The 15,409-nt window shown below is 62.9% G+C and overlaps 9 protein-coding genes across 9 annotated transcripts; 3 read left to right on the forward strand and 6 right to left on the reverse strand.

Annotated features, from left to right (window-relative positions):
- Positions 1–46: 46 nt before the first annotated feature.
- PRT1 (Translation initiation factor 3 subunit b) lies at positions 47–2,260 on the reverse strand (the record flags this gene model as incomplete). The annotated part of the gene is made up of 1 exon (XM_060264699.1): positions 47–2,260. One exon carries the CDS (start codon positions 2,258–2,260, stop codon positions 47–49), a length of 2,214 nt encoding a protein of 737 aa, XP_060120682.1.
- Positions 2,261–2,402: 142 nt separating this feature from the next.
- SPB1 (AdoMet-dependent rRNA methyltransferase spb1) lies at positions 2,403–5,219 on the forward strand (the record flags this gene model as incomplete). Its single annotated transcript, XM_060264700.1, has 3 exons — positions 2,403–2,434; positions 2,521–2,681; positions 2,710–5,219. The coding sequence occupies 3 exons, from the start codon at positions 2,403–2,405 to the stop codon at positions 5,217–5,219; spliced, it is 2,703 nt and encodes a 900-aa protein (XP_060120683.1).
- Positions 5,220–5,406: 187 nt separating this feature from the next.
- Positions 5,407–5,848, reverse strand: rpl22 (Ribosomal L22e protein; the record flags this gene model as incomplete). Its single annotated transcript, XM_060264701.1, has 2 exons — positions 5,407–5,458; positions 5,499–5,848. The coding sequence occupies 2 exons, from the start codon at positions 5,846–5,848 to the stop codon at positions 5,407–5,409; spliced, it is 402 nt and encodes a 133-aa protein (XP_060120684.1).
- A 199-nt stretch (positions 5,849–6,047) lies between these two features.
- CBF5 (centromere/microtubule-binding protein cbf5) lies at positions 6,048–7,508 on the forward strand (the record flags this gene model as incomplete). Its single annotated transcript, XM_060264702.1, has 1 exon — positions 6,048–7,508. The coding sequence occupies one exon, from the start codon at positions 6,048–6,050 to the stop codon at positions 7,506–7,508; it is 1,461 nt and encodes a 486-aa protein (XP_060120685.1).
- A 60-nt stretch (positions 7,509–7,568) lies between these two features.
- COX11 (Cytochrome c oxidase assembly protein cox11, mitochondrial) lies at positions 7,569–8,330 on the reverse strand (the record flags this gene model as incomplete). Its single annotated transcript, XM_060264703.1, has 3 exons — positions 7,569–7,614; positions 7,638–8,182; positions 8,208–8,330. The coding sequence occupies 3 exons, from the start codon at positions 8,328–8,330 to the stop codon at positions 7,569–7,571; spliced, it is 714 nt and encodes a 237-aa protein (XP_060120686.1).
- Positions 8,331–8,842: 512 nt separating this feature from the next.
- On the reverse strand, positions 8,843–9,549 carry RPS5 (ribosomal protein S5; the record flags this gene model as incomplete). Its single annotated transcript, XM_060264704.1, has 3 exons — positions 8,843–9,342; positions 9,382–9,480; positions 9,528–9,549. The coding sequence occupies 3 exons, from the start codon at positions 9,547–9,549 to the stop codon at positions 8,843–8,845; spliced, it is 621 nt and encodes a 206-aa protein (XP_060120687.1).
- A 235-nt stretch (positions 9,550–9,784) lies between these two features.
- Positions 9,785–11,599, reverse strand: MJAP1_000738 (uncharacterized protein; the record flags this gene model as incomplete). The annotated part of the gene is made up of 1 exon (XM_060264705.1): positions 9,785–11,599. One exon carries the CDS (start codon positions 11,597–11,599, stop codon positions 9,785–9,787), a length of 1,815 nt encoding a protein of 604 aa, XP_060120688.1.
- Positions 11,600–11,706: 107 nt separating this feature from the next.
- On the forward strand, positions 11,707–12,772 carry MJAP1_000739 (uncharacterized protein; the record flags this gene model as incomplete). The annotated part of the gene is made up of 3 exons (XM_060264706.1): positions 11,707–11,970; positions 11,994–12,160; positions 12,184–12,772. 3 exons carry the CDS (start codon positions 11,707–11,709, stop codon positions 12,770–12,772), a joined length of 1,020 nt encoding a protein of 339 aa, XP_060120689.1.
- Position 12,773: 1 nt separating this feature from the next.
- MJAP1_000740 (uncharacterized protein) lies at positions 12,774–15,328 on the reverse strand (the record flags this gene model as incomplete). Its single annotated transcript, XM_060264707.1, has 2 exons — positions 12,774–13,842; positions 13,881–15,328. The coding sequence occupies 2 exons, from the start codon at positions 15,326–15,328 to the stop codon at positions 12,774–12,776; spliced, it is 2,517 nt and encodes an 838-aa protein (XP_060120690.1).
- Between the last annotated feature and the right edge of the window lie 81 nt (positions 15,329–15,409).

Consider the following 15,409-nt stretch of genomic DNA (forward strand, 5'->3'; position numbering starts at 1 on the left):
CTTATCCTTTTCCAATGCTGGATAGGCTATGCAGCTACAATCAGACCTAGACCGCCTCCTCGGTCTCCTCGAGGACTTCCTCGACCCATTCCTGCACCTCTTCCGTGCTCTCCTTTTGGAGCTGCTCGGCGCTGGGCCCAGCGGTGTCGGTGTTGAACTCCTTCTTGGCGTTCTCGAGCTCCTCGCGGTTGCGCGCACGCCACGCCTTCCACTCCTCGACCATGCGCTGGTAGACTTCGCGGTGCGCAAGCGCCTGGCTGCTCTCCTCGGCCTCGTCCTCTTGGTCAAAGACCTTGGAGAACTCCTTGAGGTTGCGGCGAACGCGCTTCTGGTCCTCCTTCGAGAGGAGCGTCTTGGGCCGCGGGCGCCAGAGGATCTGCTTGAACTGCTCAATGATATGCTTCTGCAGCTCGGTGCCACGGAAGTCCCAGATCGCGTAGCCGTGCTCGGTCGAGCGGCGCCAGAGACTGGCGCTCGTCGTGACGTAGCGACCGCTCGGGTCCCACTCGACGTCGGTCATGCTGTAGTGTTCGGCATTGCCAATCTGCTTCACCTCCTCCAAGACCTCGGGGTTGTTGGCGTTCTGGCGCGCCTCGTTGTTGAAGTCGACGTCGTACCATTCCAGCTCGAACTTTTGCGTGGAGCCGAGCGTGGCGGTGAGCAGGTGACGGCCGCGAGGCGACCAAAAGAGCGAGCTGCAAGTCTTGTTGTCGAACGACTTGAGCATGCGGAAGTTGCCACGCGGGTGCAGGTGGTAAAAGTTGAGCTGCGTCTTGAGCGAGATGCCCGGCGCCACGACGCCAAAGTTGGGGTCGTTGGACGAGATCACGGCAAAGTGGGAGCCCTGCGGCTCCCACGCAAACGCAATCACCGGGTCCTTGAGCTCCACGACCTCGACCGGGAAGTCCTTCTCGCGCATGCGGAAGAGCTCAAAGTTGCAAAAGACGGTCTTTTTGGTCTTGGTCTGGCGGTCGACCTTGACACAGAGGTAGTCGCCCTGGGGGTGCCAGTGCAGCTTGCAGTCCGCGACGTTGAACAGGTTCTTCGACCGGAGGACCTCGCGGGTTGGCAGGCTCATCACCGTCACGCGTGCGGGCTGGTTGGCGACTTCAGGCTGCCAGAAGCACAGCATATTGTCACGCGGCTTCTTGAAGCTCTTGGGCAGGTCCTTGTTCTTGCCATCGTTCCAGATCTCTAGCGCCTCCTTGTCCTTGTCGCCCAGGGGGCACCACTCAAAGTCGACCACACCCTCGACCTTGATGCTCTTTTGGTCCAGCAGGCCCATGCTCGGCACCTGGTACACACTGATAAACTTGCCGGGCGTCACCTTGGCGCAGTACTTGCTGTCACCGCTCCACTTCAAAAACGGCCACGAGAAGCCCTTGACCGGCGGCCCATCAGCGAGCTGCTCCTCCTGCTGGATGGGGAAGGTACGGAGCAGGTGGCCCGTACGCACTTCCCACACAGCCACGCGGTTCCCCTCGTCCTCCGGCGCAAAGAACTGGGGACCCTGCGGCGCATTCTCCGGCACTTGAATCGGCTCGGGCGACCAGGTCACCATGTATTTCTCGTCGGGGCTAAAGTCCACCAGGCGCACACCGGGGTGGGGGTATCGCATGATCCGCTCCCAGGCGGCGCCACCCCAGAGCGCAATACCCTGCAGGTGGAACGTAGCAAGATAGGTTCCGAGCGGCGACCACTGCACATAAGACTCGGTCCAGCGCGTCCGGCTGTGGGCCACCTGGGGGTTAGAAGAGCGGTTGTGCCAGGCGATCTGGACATCGTCGCCGACGCAGATGGCGAGCTGATCGCGGCCCGCGGGGTCGGCGAGCCACGAACGCAGGTGGCCGCGCTGCTTGTATGGCTCCTCCTCGGGGTCGACGTACGTCTCGTCCATATTCACGAGGCGCTCAATGTCAGAGAAACGTGTGACGACAAAGTGGTGCTTCTTGTCGAATGCGTAGCCGTCCATCGTGCGGATGGCGTGCGACGCCTCATCGCCACTCGCAAGCTCCATCAGAATATAGCCCTTCGAGTCGCCGCTGTCACCGTACTGGATGTGCATGCACTCCAGCGGGACCTCGATCTCGGCCTGGGTGCGGAAACGCTTCTGGATGGCCTCAAACAGCTTCTGCTGCTTCGCTGAAGTGATCACGGGGATACCGTTGATGATAATGACATTATCGAGACTATCATCGAACGGCACCTCATACTTCGCCTCGATATCCGAGTAGTCAATGTCGCCCAGCTCGCGCTCCATCGTGCGAAGTGGCTTCCGTCCTCCCAGCGCCCTCGCGCCGGGCTTTTTCTTCGCGTGCAGCCAGAAAAGTCACGTGGGATTAGTCACGCAGCCAAAAATTTATGCCGGCCGTGCAGAAGGCGCTGGGACGACGTGAACGGCGATGGGAAAGCACGACAAGAAGTCGGGCAAGGGGTACGTTGGGAATGTATTGACAGTGTAGCCGTCTCGACAAGTTCTATTGGCTTGCCAAGTGTGTATTGCCTGAAAGCTGACAGCAGGGAACAAGGTTATCGCGCGCGTTCCGCTTTCAAGCTCGTCCAGCTCAACAAAAAGTACAAGTTTTTGGAGGATGCGCGCTGCTGTATCGACTTGTGTGCCGCCCCTGGCGGTTGGCTGCAGGTCGCGAGCAAGCACATGCCGCCCAACAGCTTGATCGTCGGTACGTGCCGTGTGGCGACTGACCCTAGGTGTCGATTTGGTGCCAATCAAGCCCATTCCGCGGTGCATTACGTTCGCCGAAGATATCAACTCGTACAAGTGCCGTGACCAGCTGCGCACACACCTCAAGGACTGGCGCGCGGATGTTGTGCTGCACGACGGTGCGCCGAACGTCGGTACCGCATGGGTGCAGGACGCCTACGCCCAGTCGGAGCTCACGCTGCAGTCGCTCAAGCTCGCCGTCGAGTTCCTCGCCCCAGGCGGTACCTTTGTGACGAAGGTTTTCCGCTCCAAGGACTACAACAACCTGATCTGGGTCTTTAACCAACTCTTCCACCACGTCGAGGCGACCAAGCCACCGTCGTCGCGTAATGTCTCGGCAGAAATTTTCGTCGTGTGCCAGCGTTTCAAGAACATGACGCGCATCGACCCCAAGTTTTTGGATCCGAAGTACGTCTTCAAGGAGCTGGACGTCACAGGCGGTGCCAAGGACATGTCCGGCACCAGCTCGCAGAATCTCTTGGAGAACGTGGTGAACCCTGAAAAGGCGCGCCGTAAGCGTGAGGGATACGAGGACGGCAATTATACCCTGTACAAGACCATCTCTGCCGATGCATACATCCGCGGCTCCGACGCCATCGCCGCACTCGGCACGTACAACCGCATCACGTTTGAGACGGAGGAGGATAAAGCACTGCAGCGCGATCCACTCACTACGGCCGACGTCCTGGCGAACTGCGAGGATCTCAAGGTGCTTGGCCGCAGCGACTTTGCTATCTTGATGAAGTGGCGCAAGGCGATGCGCGAAAAGCTCGGCATCGACCGCTCCAAGAAGCAGCAGCGCGAGGACGAAGCGGCGGCCGCGGCTGAAACCGTCGAGATCGAGCCGCTGGACGAAGAGGAGGCGATCGACGAAGAGCTCGTGCGCCTCAACGAAGAGTCCTCCAAGCGCGCACGCAAGGAGCGCCGCAAGCGCAACGAGGCGCGTGCTAAGGCGATCCAGAAGCTGCAGCTCAACATGACGACGCCGATGGACATTGCAGAAGACTGGCAGGACGATGCGCTCCAGGGTGGCGCCGAGACCTTTTCGCTCGATGCGCTCGAGGGCCGCGGAAACAAGGGCGGCAAGGTCAACACGGCCGAGTTCCTCGACGCCCAGGAAGCGCTCTCGGACGAAGAGCCGGAGCAGGGCGAGGATGAGGACGAGGACGAGGACGAGGACGAGGACGAAAGGGAGCGCCGCGTCCAGGAGCTCGAGTCGGGCATGGACTCGATGTACGAACAGTACCAGGAGCACATGCAGATGCGCGACGCCAAGTTCCGCGCCAAGGAGGCGCGGCGCAAGTCGTCCAAGTACGAGGAGTGGGGCGGTATCGGCGCAGATAAGAAGGACGACGAGAGCGACATCGAGAGCGATGTCGAGACCGGCTTTGACTCGGTCAACCGCCGCAAGTTCCTCGAAGAGACCTACGACTCGGACGATGCTGAGGACGATGATGACGAGCGCATGGACGCTGCTGATAACGCGGCACCCGCGCCGAAGAAGGCGCGCAAGGCGGCGAAGCCTGCGCCTGCGCTCGACTCTGCGCAGCAAAAGGCGCTGCTTACATCGCTCGAGTCGGGCAACGAGCTGAAAGAGCGCGAGAGCAATGCGTCTGCAATGTGGTACGACAACCCCATCTTTAAGGATATGATTCCGATGGAGTCGCTTATTCCTGCTCAGTCGAAGCGCGACGAGCGCGACGCGACGCCGGACCTCGACGAGGACGAAGGAGAGGAAGAGGAGGAGGACGCCAAGGAGGACGAGGCGGACGACGACGACGAGATCGAAGTCGTTCCCTCCTCGTTCGGTGTCGATGTGCCCGAGGGCGAGTGGAGCGTCTATGATGAAGACGAAGAGGCGAAGAAGCAGGAGCACATTGCCAAGCACGGCCTGCACACGGCCGAGGCCGTGTCGATGGCGCATGCGCTGGTCAACCGGCAAATGACCAAGACGGATTTGGTGAACCAGGGCTTTACCAAGCACAACTTCAACGACAAGGGCGGTCTGCCCGAGTGGTTCTTGGACGACGAGAACAAGCACTACCGTGCCAACATCCCTGTTTCCAAAGAGGCCGTGGACGCACTGCGTGCTCGGCAGCGTGCGCTCGACGCGCGTCCCATCAAAAAGATTGCCGAGGCCAAGGCACGCAAGAAGCACCGTGCTGCGATGCGCCTCGAAAAGGCGCAGAAGCGTGCCGAGGCCATCAACGAGAACTCGGAGCTGTCGGAGCGTGAAAAGGCCGAGAACATCAACAAGATCATGGCCCGCAGCATGGCCAAGAAGGCAGGCAGTGAAAAGCAGGCGCCCCAGGTGGTCGTGGCGCGTGGCTCGAACCGTGGCCTGAAGGGCCGTCCGAAGGGCACCAAGGGTCGCTACCGCATGGTCGACCCTCGTATGAAGAAGGAACTTCGGGCGAAGAAGCGCATCGACAAGCGCGACGGCAAGAAGCGCAGCTCGGGCAACAAGCAGCAGCGCCGTATCCCCAAAGGGTACTAGACCTGATTCGGTTTCTATGTAGACAAGACAAAACTTGCTTTAAATGTTTTAGTTGGCTGTGCACTGCCAATTTTTCTGCGCGCTACACAATCTACTCAGCATGCTCGGAAGCACGTCAAAGAGAATATCCAGGCGCATGAGAGGAACAGAAGATTCTGTAAAAAAAAAGGGGGCGTTGGAGACGTATTTACTCCTCGTCGGCCTCCTCCTCCTCCTGGTCGTACGAGACGTTGAAGAACCTGAAGTGTTAGTAACACGCTCGTGTAGAGCAATACGTACTTGATCTCAAAGCCAGGCTTGGACGTGGCGACCACACGGAGCCAGTCACGGAGCTCGGCGCGCTTGAGGAACTTCTTGGTCAGGTACTTGAGGTAGCGCTTCGAGAAGGGGATCGTGGTCTTGACCCAGATCTTGCCCTCACCCTCGCGGGTGATCTGCACAACGTCACCGAGCTGGCCGGCCTTGCCGTCCACCTTGATGCGGTCGTGGAGGAACTTCTCGAAAGCGTCGGCGTCCAGGACACCGTCGCTGGCGGGACCGGAGAAGTCGATGAAGAAGTTGTTGCCCTTGGCAGCAGCACCCTTCGACGCACCAGCGCCAACCACCTTGTTAGACTTCGTGACAGCCATTTTTCGTTTCAATAGAGAGCGGCCTACTGTAGATCAGCAAAGCGTAAAGAAACGCCCAGGAAGGCGTCGTGCAGAACTACAAATTCTCACACACGTGATCAACACATGGCGCCACGTGGAAAAAATCGGCCATGCGTCGCTTCCCGGCAGAAAAAGTCGTTGAATTCTCGTGTCGCTTGTCGGGCAGTAGCTGTTGGCGATGTCGGACAACACGGACTATATGATCAAGCCCGATAACTCGGGCCAAAAGCTCGACTCTTCGGAGTGGCCCCTCCTTCTCAAGAACTACGACAAGCTTCTTGTGCGCAGCAGCCACTTTACCCCGATTCCGCACGGCTGCTCGCCGCTGAACCGTGACATTGCTTCGTATGTCAGCAGCGGTGTTATCAACCTGGACAAGCCGTCCAACCCCTCGTCGCACGAGGTCGTCGCATGGATTCGCCGCATTCTGCGTGTTGAAAAGACCGGTCACTCGGGCACGCTCGACCCCAAGGTTACGGGCTGCCTGATTGTCTGCGTTGACCGCGCTACTCGCCTGGTCAAGTCGCAGCAGGGCGCCGGTAAGGAGTACGTTGCTGTGCTCCGCCTGCACGAGGCTCTCCCTGACCCTACCAAGCTTCCCCTGGTGCTCGAGACGCTCACCGGTGCGCTGTTCCAGCGCCCGCCGCTGATTTCGGCTGTCAAGCGCCAGCTGCGTATCCGCACGATCTACGAGTCGAAGCTCATCGAGTTCGACAATGACCGCCACCTCGCCGTGTTCTGGGTGAGCTGCGAGGCGGGCACGTATATCCGTACGCTCTGTGTCCACCTGGGTCTTCTGCTGGGTGTCGGCGGCCACATGCAGGAGCTGCGCCGTGTTCGCAGCGGTGCCATGAGCGAGGCCGACGACATGGTTACGATGCACGATGTGCTCGATGCGCAGTGGCTCTACGACAACCAGCGCGACGAGTCCTACCTCCGCAGGGTCATCCGCCCTCTCGAGTCGCTGCTGACCGGCTACAAGCGCATTGTCGTGAAGGACAGCGCTGTGAACGCTGTGTGCTACGGTGCGAAGCTCATGATTCCCGGTCTGCTTCGCTTCGAGTCCAGCATTGAGCTGAACGAAGAGGTGGTCCTGATCACCACCAAGGGTGAGGCGATTGCGATTGCCATTGCACAGATGTCCACCGTCGACCTGTCGACTTGCGACCACGGTGTGGTGGCCAAGGTGAAGCGCTGCATCATGGAGCGCGACACTTACCCCCGCCGCTGGGGTCTCGGCCCCAAGGCGCTCGAGAAAAAGAAGCTCGTCAAGGACGGCAAGCTCGACAAGCACGGCCACGAGATCCAGGGTGTGACGCCGGAGGCGTGGTCGAAGGGATACGTCGACTACTCGCAGGCCGAAGCCGAGGGTGCGGATACCTCGATGGCCGGCGACGTGTCGGTTGCGCAGGAGGCCGAGGAGGCTGACGAAGAGGAGGAGAGCGCCAAGGACGCCAAGAAGAAGCGCAAGGCCGACGCTGATGACGATGACGAGGAGGAGGTGAAGGAGTCGGAGGAGGAGCGCAAGCGCCGGAAGAAGGAGAAGAAGGAGGCCAAGAAGGCCAAGGAGGCCGCTGGCGAGGGTGAGAAGAAGGAGAAAAAGGAAAAGAAGGAGAAGAAGTCCAAGAAGGACGAGTAAGAGATTGGCTCTCCCCACCGTATCTAGGTATACACATCTGTAATTCTACGCGCTACCGCCTTAGGCATCCTTCCCCACACGGTACTTGCTCAAGTCCGTATCCGGTCTGTGTCAGTACAAGCCACGTACTCCAGTTGTCCGTTCACCGGGTTGCGCCGCGCGCTAAAGAAGGTATAGCTCAGCACCACGTCACGCACGTCGCGCGACTCTGCATCCTCGAGCATCTCCTTGTCGAGGAAGAAGAACACGGGCAGATCGACCTCTTCGCCGGCGAGCAGCTTTTGCTCTTCGAAGCAGAAGCACTCGATCTTGGCAAAGTAGGGCGCAATACGGTCGGGAAGCACGTTGTACGTGGCAATACCGATAATATCTTGATCCGTCTGGTTGTGCGCCTTAAAAAACGTGAGCGCCGTCTCGCCCGGCAGCACGTAAATCTCGCGCTGCTGGGGCACAAAGGACCAGGGGATCTGGTCCGAGTGGCTCGCGTTGAACGAGACACGGATGCGCTGCGTCGCATTCTTCTCGTTGAGTGGGTCATGGTACGATGGGCTCAGGCGCGACACGTCTGCGTACTGCGATTTGTCGGTCATGGGCGTGCCGCTGTAGCCTGTCGCGGCACAAAAGAGGCGGTAAAAAGGCACCGCTGCGTAGCTCAGGCCGAGTGTCATAATGAGCTGTATATGAGTAGAAAATACGTACACCCGCCGCGGTATACATGGCAATGCTCTGGTTGCGCTTGCGCAGGTCGTCCATGCGCATTTTTTGGTGCTGTTCGCGTGCGCGTTTCAGCTCCTCGGTCGAAATGAAGCGCGCGAGTGGCATGGTCGGCAGACCACACCGCGCAGTGAGTGCAGGGCGACAGAGCCCCGGGTATGTAGGGCGCAACGCGGCGCGCGCCAAGAGCCCAGTCATTCTCGCAGTGTCGAGCGAGAAGCGTGGCGCCACTTCCACTTGTTCTCCAAGTGGAGGCTTACGGCACGTGCCACCGGAGCGGTGCGGGTGGCAACGGGGTGGCGCTGGCGGAGGAGTCATGGTTTCTAGTTTATCATAGCGGAGTTTCGGTAGTATAGAGGCTAATCACCAAAGGGACAAAGCAGGGAACTGCCAGTCTGCCAGTACATGCTATAGAAAAAAATAGTGGCTTCAAGTCAAGAAGGGAGTAAAGGGGAGCAAGTACAAGCAGATTGTTTCGTTAGGTCCAGTGCCATGGTCCAAAAGTGTCCCGCGAGGATATACAAGGGCAAGAAAGCCCTCTCGATCGGCTGCCTCGATACGCCAAGGGTGCATAGCGGCGAGTGAATAGATACTCGAGCCAGCTGGACCCTGTATGGCTTTTAACGGTTCGACTTGGCCACACGCTCCAGCTCGTCCTTCTTCTTGATGGCGTACGAGTTCGAGGAGCCCTTGGCAGCGTTGATGAGCTCGTCAGCAAGGCACTCAGCGACGCTCTTGACGTTGCGGAAGGCCGACTCGCGGGTGCCGGTCGTGAGGAGGTGGATCGACTGGTTCACGCGGCGCAGAGGCGACACATCGACAGCCTGGCGACGGACGGTACCCTGCGAACCGATACGGGTCGAGTCCTCGCGGGGGCCAGTGTTAATGATGGCGTCCACAAGGATCTGGATGGGGTTGGCGTCCGTGAGGAGGTGAATGATCTCAAAGGCGTGGGCGACGATGCGAACAGCCATGAGCTTCTTGCCGTTGTTGCGGCCGTGGAACATGAGCGAGTTCACCAACCGCTCAACGATGGGCATCTGGGCCTTCCGGAAGCACTTGCTGGCGTAGCGGCCGGCAGTGTGGGGGGTGTAGACGGCGTTGCGGAGCGCAATGTAGTCTGATGGGTTAGCCTCGAAATCGCGCGTTTTTTACGTACCCGTCAGGGAGATGTCCTTGACCTCGACATCCTGGGTGTCCCACTTGCCGAAGAGACGAACGGAGCCCGCCTCGGGGATCGTGACGGAGGCAATGTCCTCTGTTCGTGGTTAGTCTCTGCTCTCGCTTTCGCGCTGAAAAACGTACTAGGAATACCAACAGCGGCCATATTGATGAATGTGTGAGTACAGAAAGTGTGTCTGTGACGCTTTCCTGTAGTGTTGTTAAGTACTGAGCTGGTCTGGATTACCAGTCAGACAGTGCTTGATGAGGAGTGAAGTGCTGTAGGAAGGCGTTCGCGGCGATCGCTGCCCTTGGTGCTCGCAGACGCACTCCACGATCACGTGAAATCACATAGAACTATGCACCAACACACGTGACATAGGATAGAATACACGTGGAGATTACATAAGGTATGGCGTCAGGTCGACCACGCCCAGCAGCTTGTCCGCTTGGGCCACCGCGAGGCGCTGCGGCGGCGCGCGCGCGTCGCTTGGCGGCGTGGCCTGCTCTTCCGACTTGGGTGTAGTACGCTCCACGTTCCATGCGAGGTCGAGTACCGCGCCGCCTGCGGCGTACTCGTACATCGTCTGCCCGTCCGCGATGCGCGTCACGAGCGCCTTGTCGTCGATCCCTCCCGTAGCCAAATAGCGTGCGCAGGGGCTAAAGCACAGCGCGTACACATTCTGCGTGTGCCCATCAATCACACGAAGGCAGTCGCCATTGTCGCCGTTCCACAGCCGCGCGCTGTGGTCAAAACTGCACGTGGCCAGCATACGCGGCTGCTCGGGGTGCGCCGACTGGGGGCCGGTCGAGCACCAGGCGAGCGAGTAAACCTCCTTGGTGTGGCCAGTGAGCGTCAAGAGCAGGCTCTTGAGGGGGCGCGACGCGTCACCGTCCTGCCTCGGCGCCTGCACGCCGGGCACACGCACCGCCCAGATCTTGGCGGTGGTGTCGTCGGATGCGCTCGCGAGCAGCGTCTGCGACGGATCGAAGCGGATCGCGTTCACCTCGTCCGTGTGGCCGTGGAAGGTATGGATCGGCTTCGGCTCGCCGAGCTTGCAGAGGTGCACGCTGTTGTCCGCCGAGCCCGTCGCAAAGATCGCATCGGCGACCGCCTGGTCGGGGTGCGCGACGCGTGGCGCTTTCGGCGGCATATCAAGCGCACCAGTGAGCCACTGCACGTCAAGCACGTTGTCCGAGTGCAGGCTAAACTGCTGGCGCGTGCGCCCGCTGCCGACGTCCCACACGATCGCCGTGCCGTCGGCGCTGCCGGTGAGCAGCAAGTTGCCCTTGGCATTCCAGCGCACGGCAAAGATGGGGCCCTGGTGCATCGACATGACGAGGTGCAGGTCGCCCTGCGGCGTCCACAGCCGCAGGATGCCGTCGTGCGAGCCGGACGCCAGCAGCGTCCCGTCCGGATTCCAGGCGACGGTCGAGATGTTTTTGGCCTGCGTAGGGGGCAGGTGCTTGCACACGGCCGGCGGCTCGGACGGCGCATTCAGGTCCCAGATGCGCACGGTCGCATCCCCTCCGCCGCTCGCCAAGAGGCCGGGCACGGCCGGATTCCAATCCGAGACAAACACTTCGGCGGCGTGGCCGGAGAGCAGCGTGAGGTTCTTGTCGTCGAGGACGTGCGCCGCGCCCGGGATCGCCTTGGTCTTGGTGCCCGGCAGGTTGCTGCGCGAGGCGCTCGTTGCGTGCGAGCCCTTCTTGGCCTTTTTGTTGCGGCGCGGCGAGTCGTCCTTCGCCTCGTCCTCGTCGGCGGTGGGCGGCGTGGTGTCCATTACGTCCTCCTTGCTGCGCTTCTCGATCGGTACAAGCTCCGTCGTCTGCGATGCGGCGTCCTGCTTGCGCTCCGGCTGCGGCGGCGCGGCGGGCGGCGGCGTGAGGCCGGCGCGCATCGACGCGCTCGGTGGCCGCGGCACGCTGCCGTCCGGCACGGCAACGAGCGGATCAGGCATCGGAGGCAGCGATGCGTCTGCACGCTCCTGGACGTGGCGCTCGGCCGTGGCGTACATCAGGCCGCGCTGCAGGTAGTGGAGCAGCTGCCCCGGCTGGACGACCGCCTCGTGGGCCGCCGGCAGGTCGTCGAGTCTCGCCTCGTAGCGCAGCGAAAAGCATGTGTGCAAGAATCCTGACTCTTTCAGGTAGTGGTAGATGAGCAAGTTCACCTCCGACGAGGAGAACTGCAGCTGCGGCGCGCTATCCGAAGCCATGCTCCTCCACGTCGCAAACAAGGCGACGAGCGTCGCGCAGCGCGCATAAATCCCCTCGGCCCGTCCGGCCGACGCGCAGCGCAGCGCAGCGCGTCTTGCTCCACGAGATGGGCATCGAAGAGCAGGTGCGCGGCCTTGTCGACAAGGCGATTGCGCTGCCGCTGGGCACACGCGTCCTTACTGGGCTCGTGCTTGTCTTTTCTGGCCTGCTGGCGCTGCTGCGCATCTTTGCGCTGCTGCCCACCAGTGTCGGCGCGGCGTATGCGGACGGTGCGGTGCACTATCCGTACCTGGTTGTGGTCCCCGGCCAAGTGCTCTGGTTCCCCTGGACGCTGCTCACGGCGGCCTTTTGCGAGACGAGCATTGTCGAGGTGCGTTGTTTTCTCTGACGCAGTTTCTCGTGTCGATCGGCACGGTGCCGCTGGCCGCGGCCTACCTCGAGCAGCACTGGGGCGCAGTCGAGCTGCTCCAGTTTACGGCGATTGTCGTGGTGGTGTCGAATGTGATTGCGTCCGGCCTGTCGGTCCTGATGTTTATGGTGCTCCGCACCGACAAGGCCCTGTACGTTTACGCGGCTCACCCAGCTTTGGCACGCAGTTCCACGGTCTCGAGGCGCTGCAGACCGGCTTCCTGGTCGCCTTTGCGCAGCTCATCCCGCAGCACCAGATCCAGCTGTTTGGCTCGCGCATCGCTGTGCACGTCCGCGACCTGCCGATGTTGTACGTCGGCTTCTCGAACGTCATGTGCCTCCTCGGCTTCATGTCGCCGTACCTCTTGATCCAGTTTGGCTGGCTCGTTGCGTGGGTCTACCTGCGCTTCTACCAGCTGGGCGAGATGGGCGTGCGCGGCGACCGCAGCGACACGTTTGCGTTCATCCACTGGTTCCCTCCGTTTGTGCACAAGCCCCTCGGCAAGGTCACCGCGCTGGTGCACTCGATCGTGATGCGCCTCGGCCTCGTGCCGCGGTGGGCGACCGAGTACACGGACCTCGAGCTGAACGTCGACGCGACCACCACGCACACCGCCAGCGCACGCGCCGAGGCCGAGCGGCGACGCGCCATGGCCCTCGAGGCCCTCGACCAACGCATGGCCGGCGCAGACACCAAGGCGCCGCTGCCGGAAGAACCTGCGCAAAAAAGCGGTGAGACGTCGAACGCGACGTCGGCTACATAGCCTACTTCTCATACCCATCCTCCGCCGTACTGGGGGTATACATACGTGCGGCGTGCTCCATCGCACCAGACACCACATCGCGCAGCAGATCCAGCAGGGCGTGGCGGTAGGCGCGGCGCGCCTCGATGCGGCGCTTGCCGGCGGGGTGCGTGGCAAAGGCAGACGCACGCGCGTTGGCTTGCTGCAGCTGCAGCGCCTCTTGCAGCGCACCGGCATCGGCACCCTCGCGCAGCTGCTTTTCAATATAGTTGCGCGCACGCTTGAGCATGCGCCGCAGCGCATAGGTCGGCGCGAGGCCGTCGTCGAGGCACTGCGCGTAGAACTGCTGCGCGCCGAGGTAGTCGCGCGCGTGCATCATACGCGCAAAGTGCTGCGCGACCGCACCAGGGTGCGTCACCGCACCGCGCATCGGCTCGACCGCCGGACGCTCGTCCTGCACACGCTCGACCGCGGGGCGCTCGTCCAGCACACGCTCACGCGCCGCGGCGATCGTATCGTACAGGTGGGCGTCGGGGACGAGGCCGGCGCGGTGCATCTCTTGGACCTCGCGCTGCACCGCGCGCCAGTCGCCGGCGTGCGCAAAGGCATGGATCAGCGTCGCGTACATGGCGTGCGTCGGCGCGACGTCCCACGACGGCAGGGCGACACGCAGCAGCCACTGCGCCTCGGACGTGCGCCGCGCACGGCACAGGCTCTGCATCAGCGGCACAATGTGCATCGCGCCGGGGCGCACGTCGGCATCGAGCAGCGCACGGAACGTGGCGTGCGCGCCGTCCGCGTCGCCTTGCGCGGCACAGAGCCGCAGCCGCGCGGCGTGTGCGTGCGGCGTGCGCTCGACCGGCGGCGGCGGCGGCGTCGGCACCGCGCTCCACGGCTCGTCGGGCGCAGGCTGCAGCGGCGTGTCGCGCACCCACACGTACGACGCGTCGCGGGGCTCGGGCGGCGCACTGCGCGCGGCGCCAGCCGCACACTGCTGCCGCGCCCCACTGAGAAGCGCGAGCTGGACGTGGTCCTCAAAGCCAAGCGCAGAGAGCGCCTCGCGCAGCTTCGCGAGGCGCACCTCGGCGGGGCTCGCGTCGTGGGGGTGGGGGGCGGGCCGCCGACCCACGCAACCTGCTCGGCGAGCCGGCCGTACATGTGTTGCACCTCGCCGGCGTGCCCGTCGACCGAGGCGATCATCAGACGCGCCAGCGCGCGGCGCACGCGCCCGTTGGGCTTCAAGCCGTGGGCCGCGGCGTCGACGAGCACCGCACGCGCGTAGTCTGCGCGCTCCAGCGCACCCGCACACTCGAGCAGCGCCGCGGTGCATGCCGAGCCGCGCTCGACCGACGCCGCAGGCAGCGCCGCGAGGCGCGCGTCCCACGCCGCGTCCGCCGCGCCGCCCTCGAGCGGCGGCACGCCGAGCACATGCGCGGCAAACGCACACGCCCGCGCCGGACGATCGCTACGTACGCATGCGAGAATCACGCCGGCAGCGGCATACTGCAGCGCGGCGTGGTCGCCGCTGCGTTCGCGGGGTGTGCGGCGCTCTTCGACCGGCGTACGGGGCACGCAGTGCCGTGCCGCCGCGTGCGTCTGCCGAAAGAGGTCGAAGGCCGCGTCGAGGTTGCCATGGCGGCCGCACCACGACGCAGCCATCGCCAGCGCCGGCGCCGGCGCGTCGACGCGGCACGTCGCGGCGAGTGCCTCGTGGACTGCCCTGGGCAGCGCCGCCTCGGCCACCGGGCTGTCCAAGCCAAAGAGCGCGAGCAAGTAGGGTATGTGCGCGTCGGCCTTGGCATGGTGCGCCGCGCGCAACAGCGCGGTAAAGAGTGCCGGCGCCGGCGCCTGCAGCGCGTCTGGCGCGAGGCACGCGAGCGCCGGCCGCAGCGGCGCGTGCGCGTAGGCGAGCACGAGGTAGGTCGAGGACCGTATGCGCCCCTGCAGCGCGTGCAGCGCGTGCACGAGTGCATCGGTATCGTGGCGGTGTGCCGCGTGCCATGCGTGCAGCTCGAGCGCGGCGTACGTGTGCGGCGTGTGCGCGGCGCGGGCCGCGGCATAATCTGCGTCTCTGCCCAGTGCGTCGTAGGCCAGCAGCCGCGCGAGGTGCAGCTTTTCGTCGAGCAGCTGGGGGTGGTGCGTATGCGCGAGGTGCTCAAACTGGAGCACGCGCTCCATGTGCCCCCTTTCGCCGAGGCGCTGGGCGATGCGCCGAAAGTGGCATGCGTCCACCGCGCCAATGTGCAACTGCGCATAGGTGAGCAGTTTGCGTGCGAGGATGCAGGCCGGTTCGGTGTCGAGGCCGACGAGCGCCTCGGCGGCGAGGCCGAGGAGCGTGAGCGCCATCGGTGCGTCATCAAGTGTATCGGCGTCGTGTACATGTTTTAGCAAGGTGGTATAAGCAAGCGCAAGTGCCGCTTGGATTTCGTTGTGCGCGGCGTCGCCTTCGACGGTGCCTGCAAGGACGTTTTGGAGCATGGCGAGCACGCGCGACGAGGCATCGTCGTGCGGCGCAAGCGAGGCGGCGTGCATCTCTGCTGGCACGTCGTCACTTACGTCGCGCCATGCATGCTGCATCGCACGCGCTTCGCTCGCTGGAAGCGCCCAGCGGCATTGCTCGCCTTGTGCGAGCGAGCTTGCGGCGCGCTGCGGCGCGGC

Source organism: Malassezia japonica, chromosome 1, assembly GCF_029542785.1.
Source record: "Malassezia japonica chromosome 1, complete sequence".
NCBI classification, from domain to species: Eukaryota; Fungi; Basidiomycota; class Malasseziomycetes; order Malasseziales; family Malasseziaceae; genus Malassezia; species Malassezia japonica.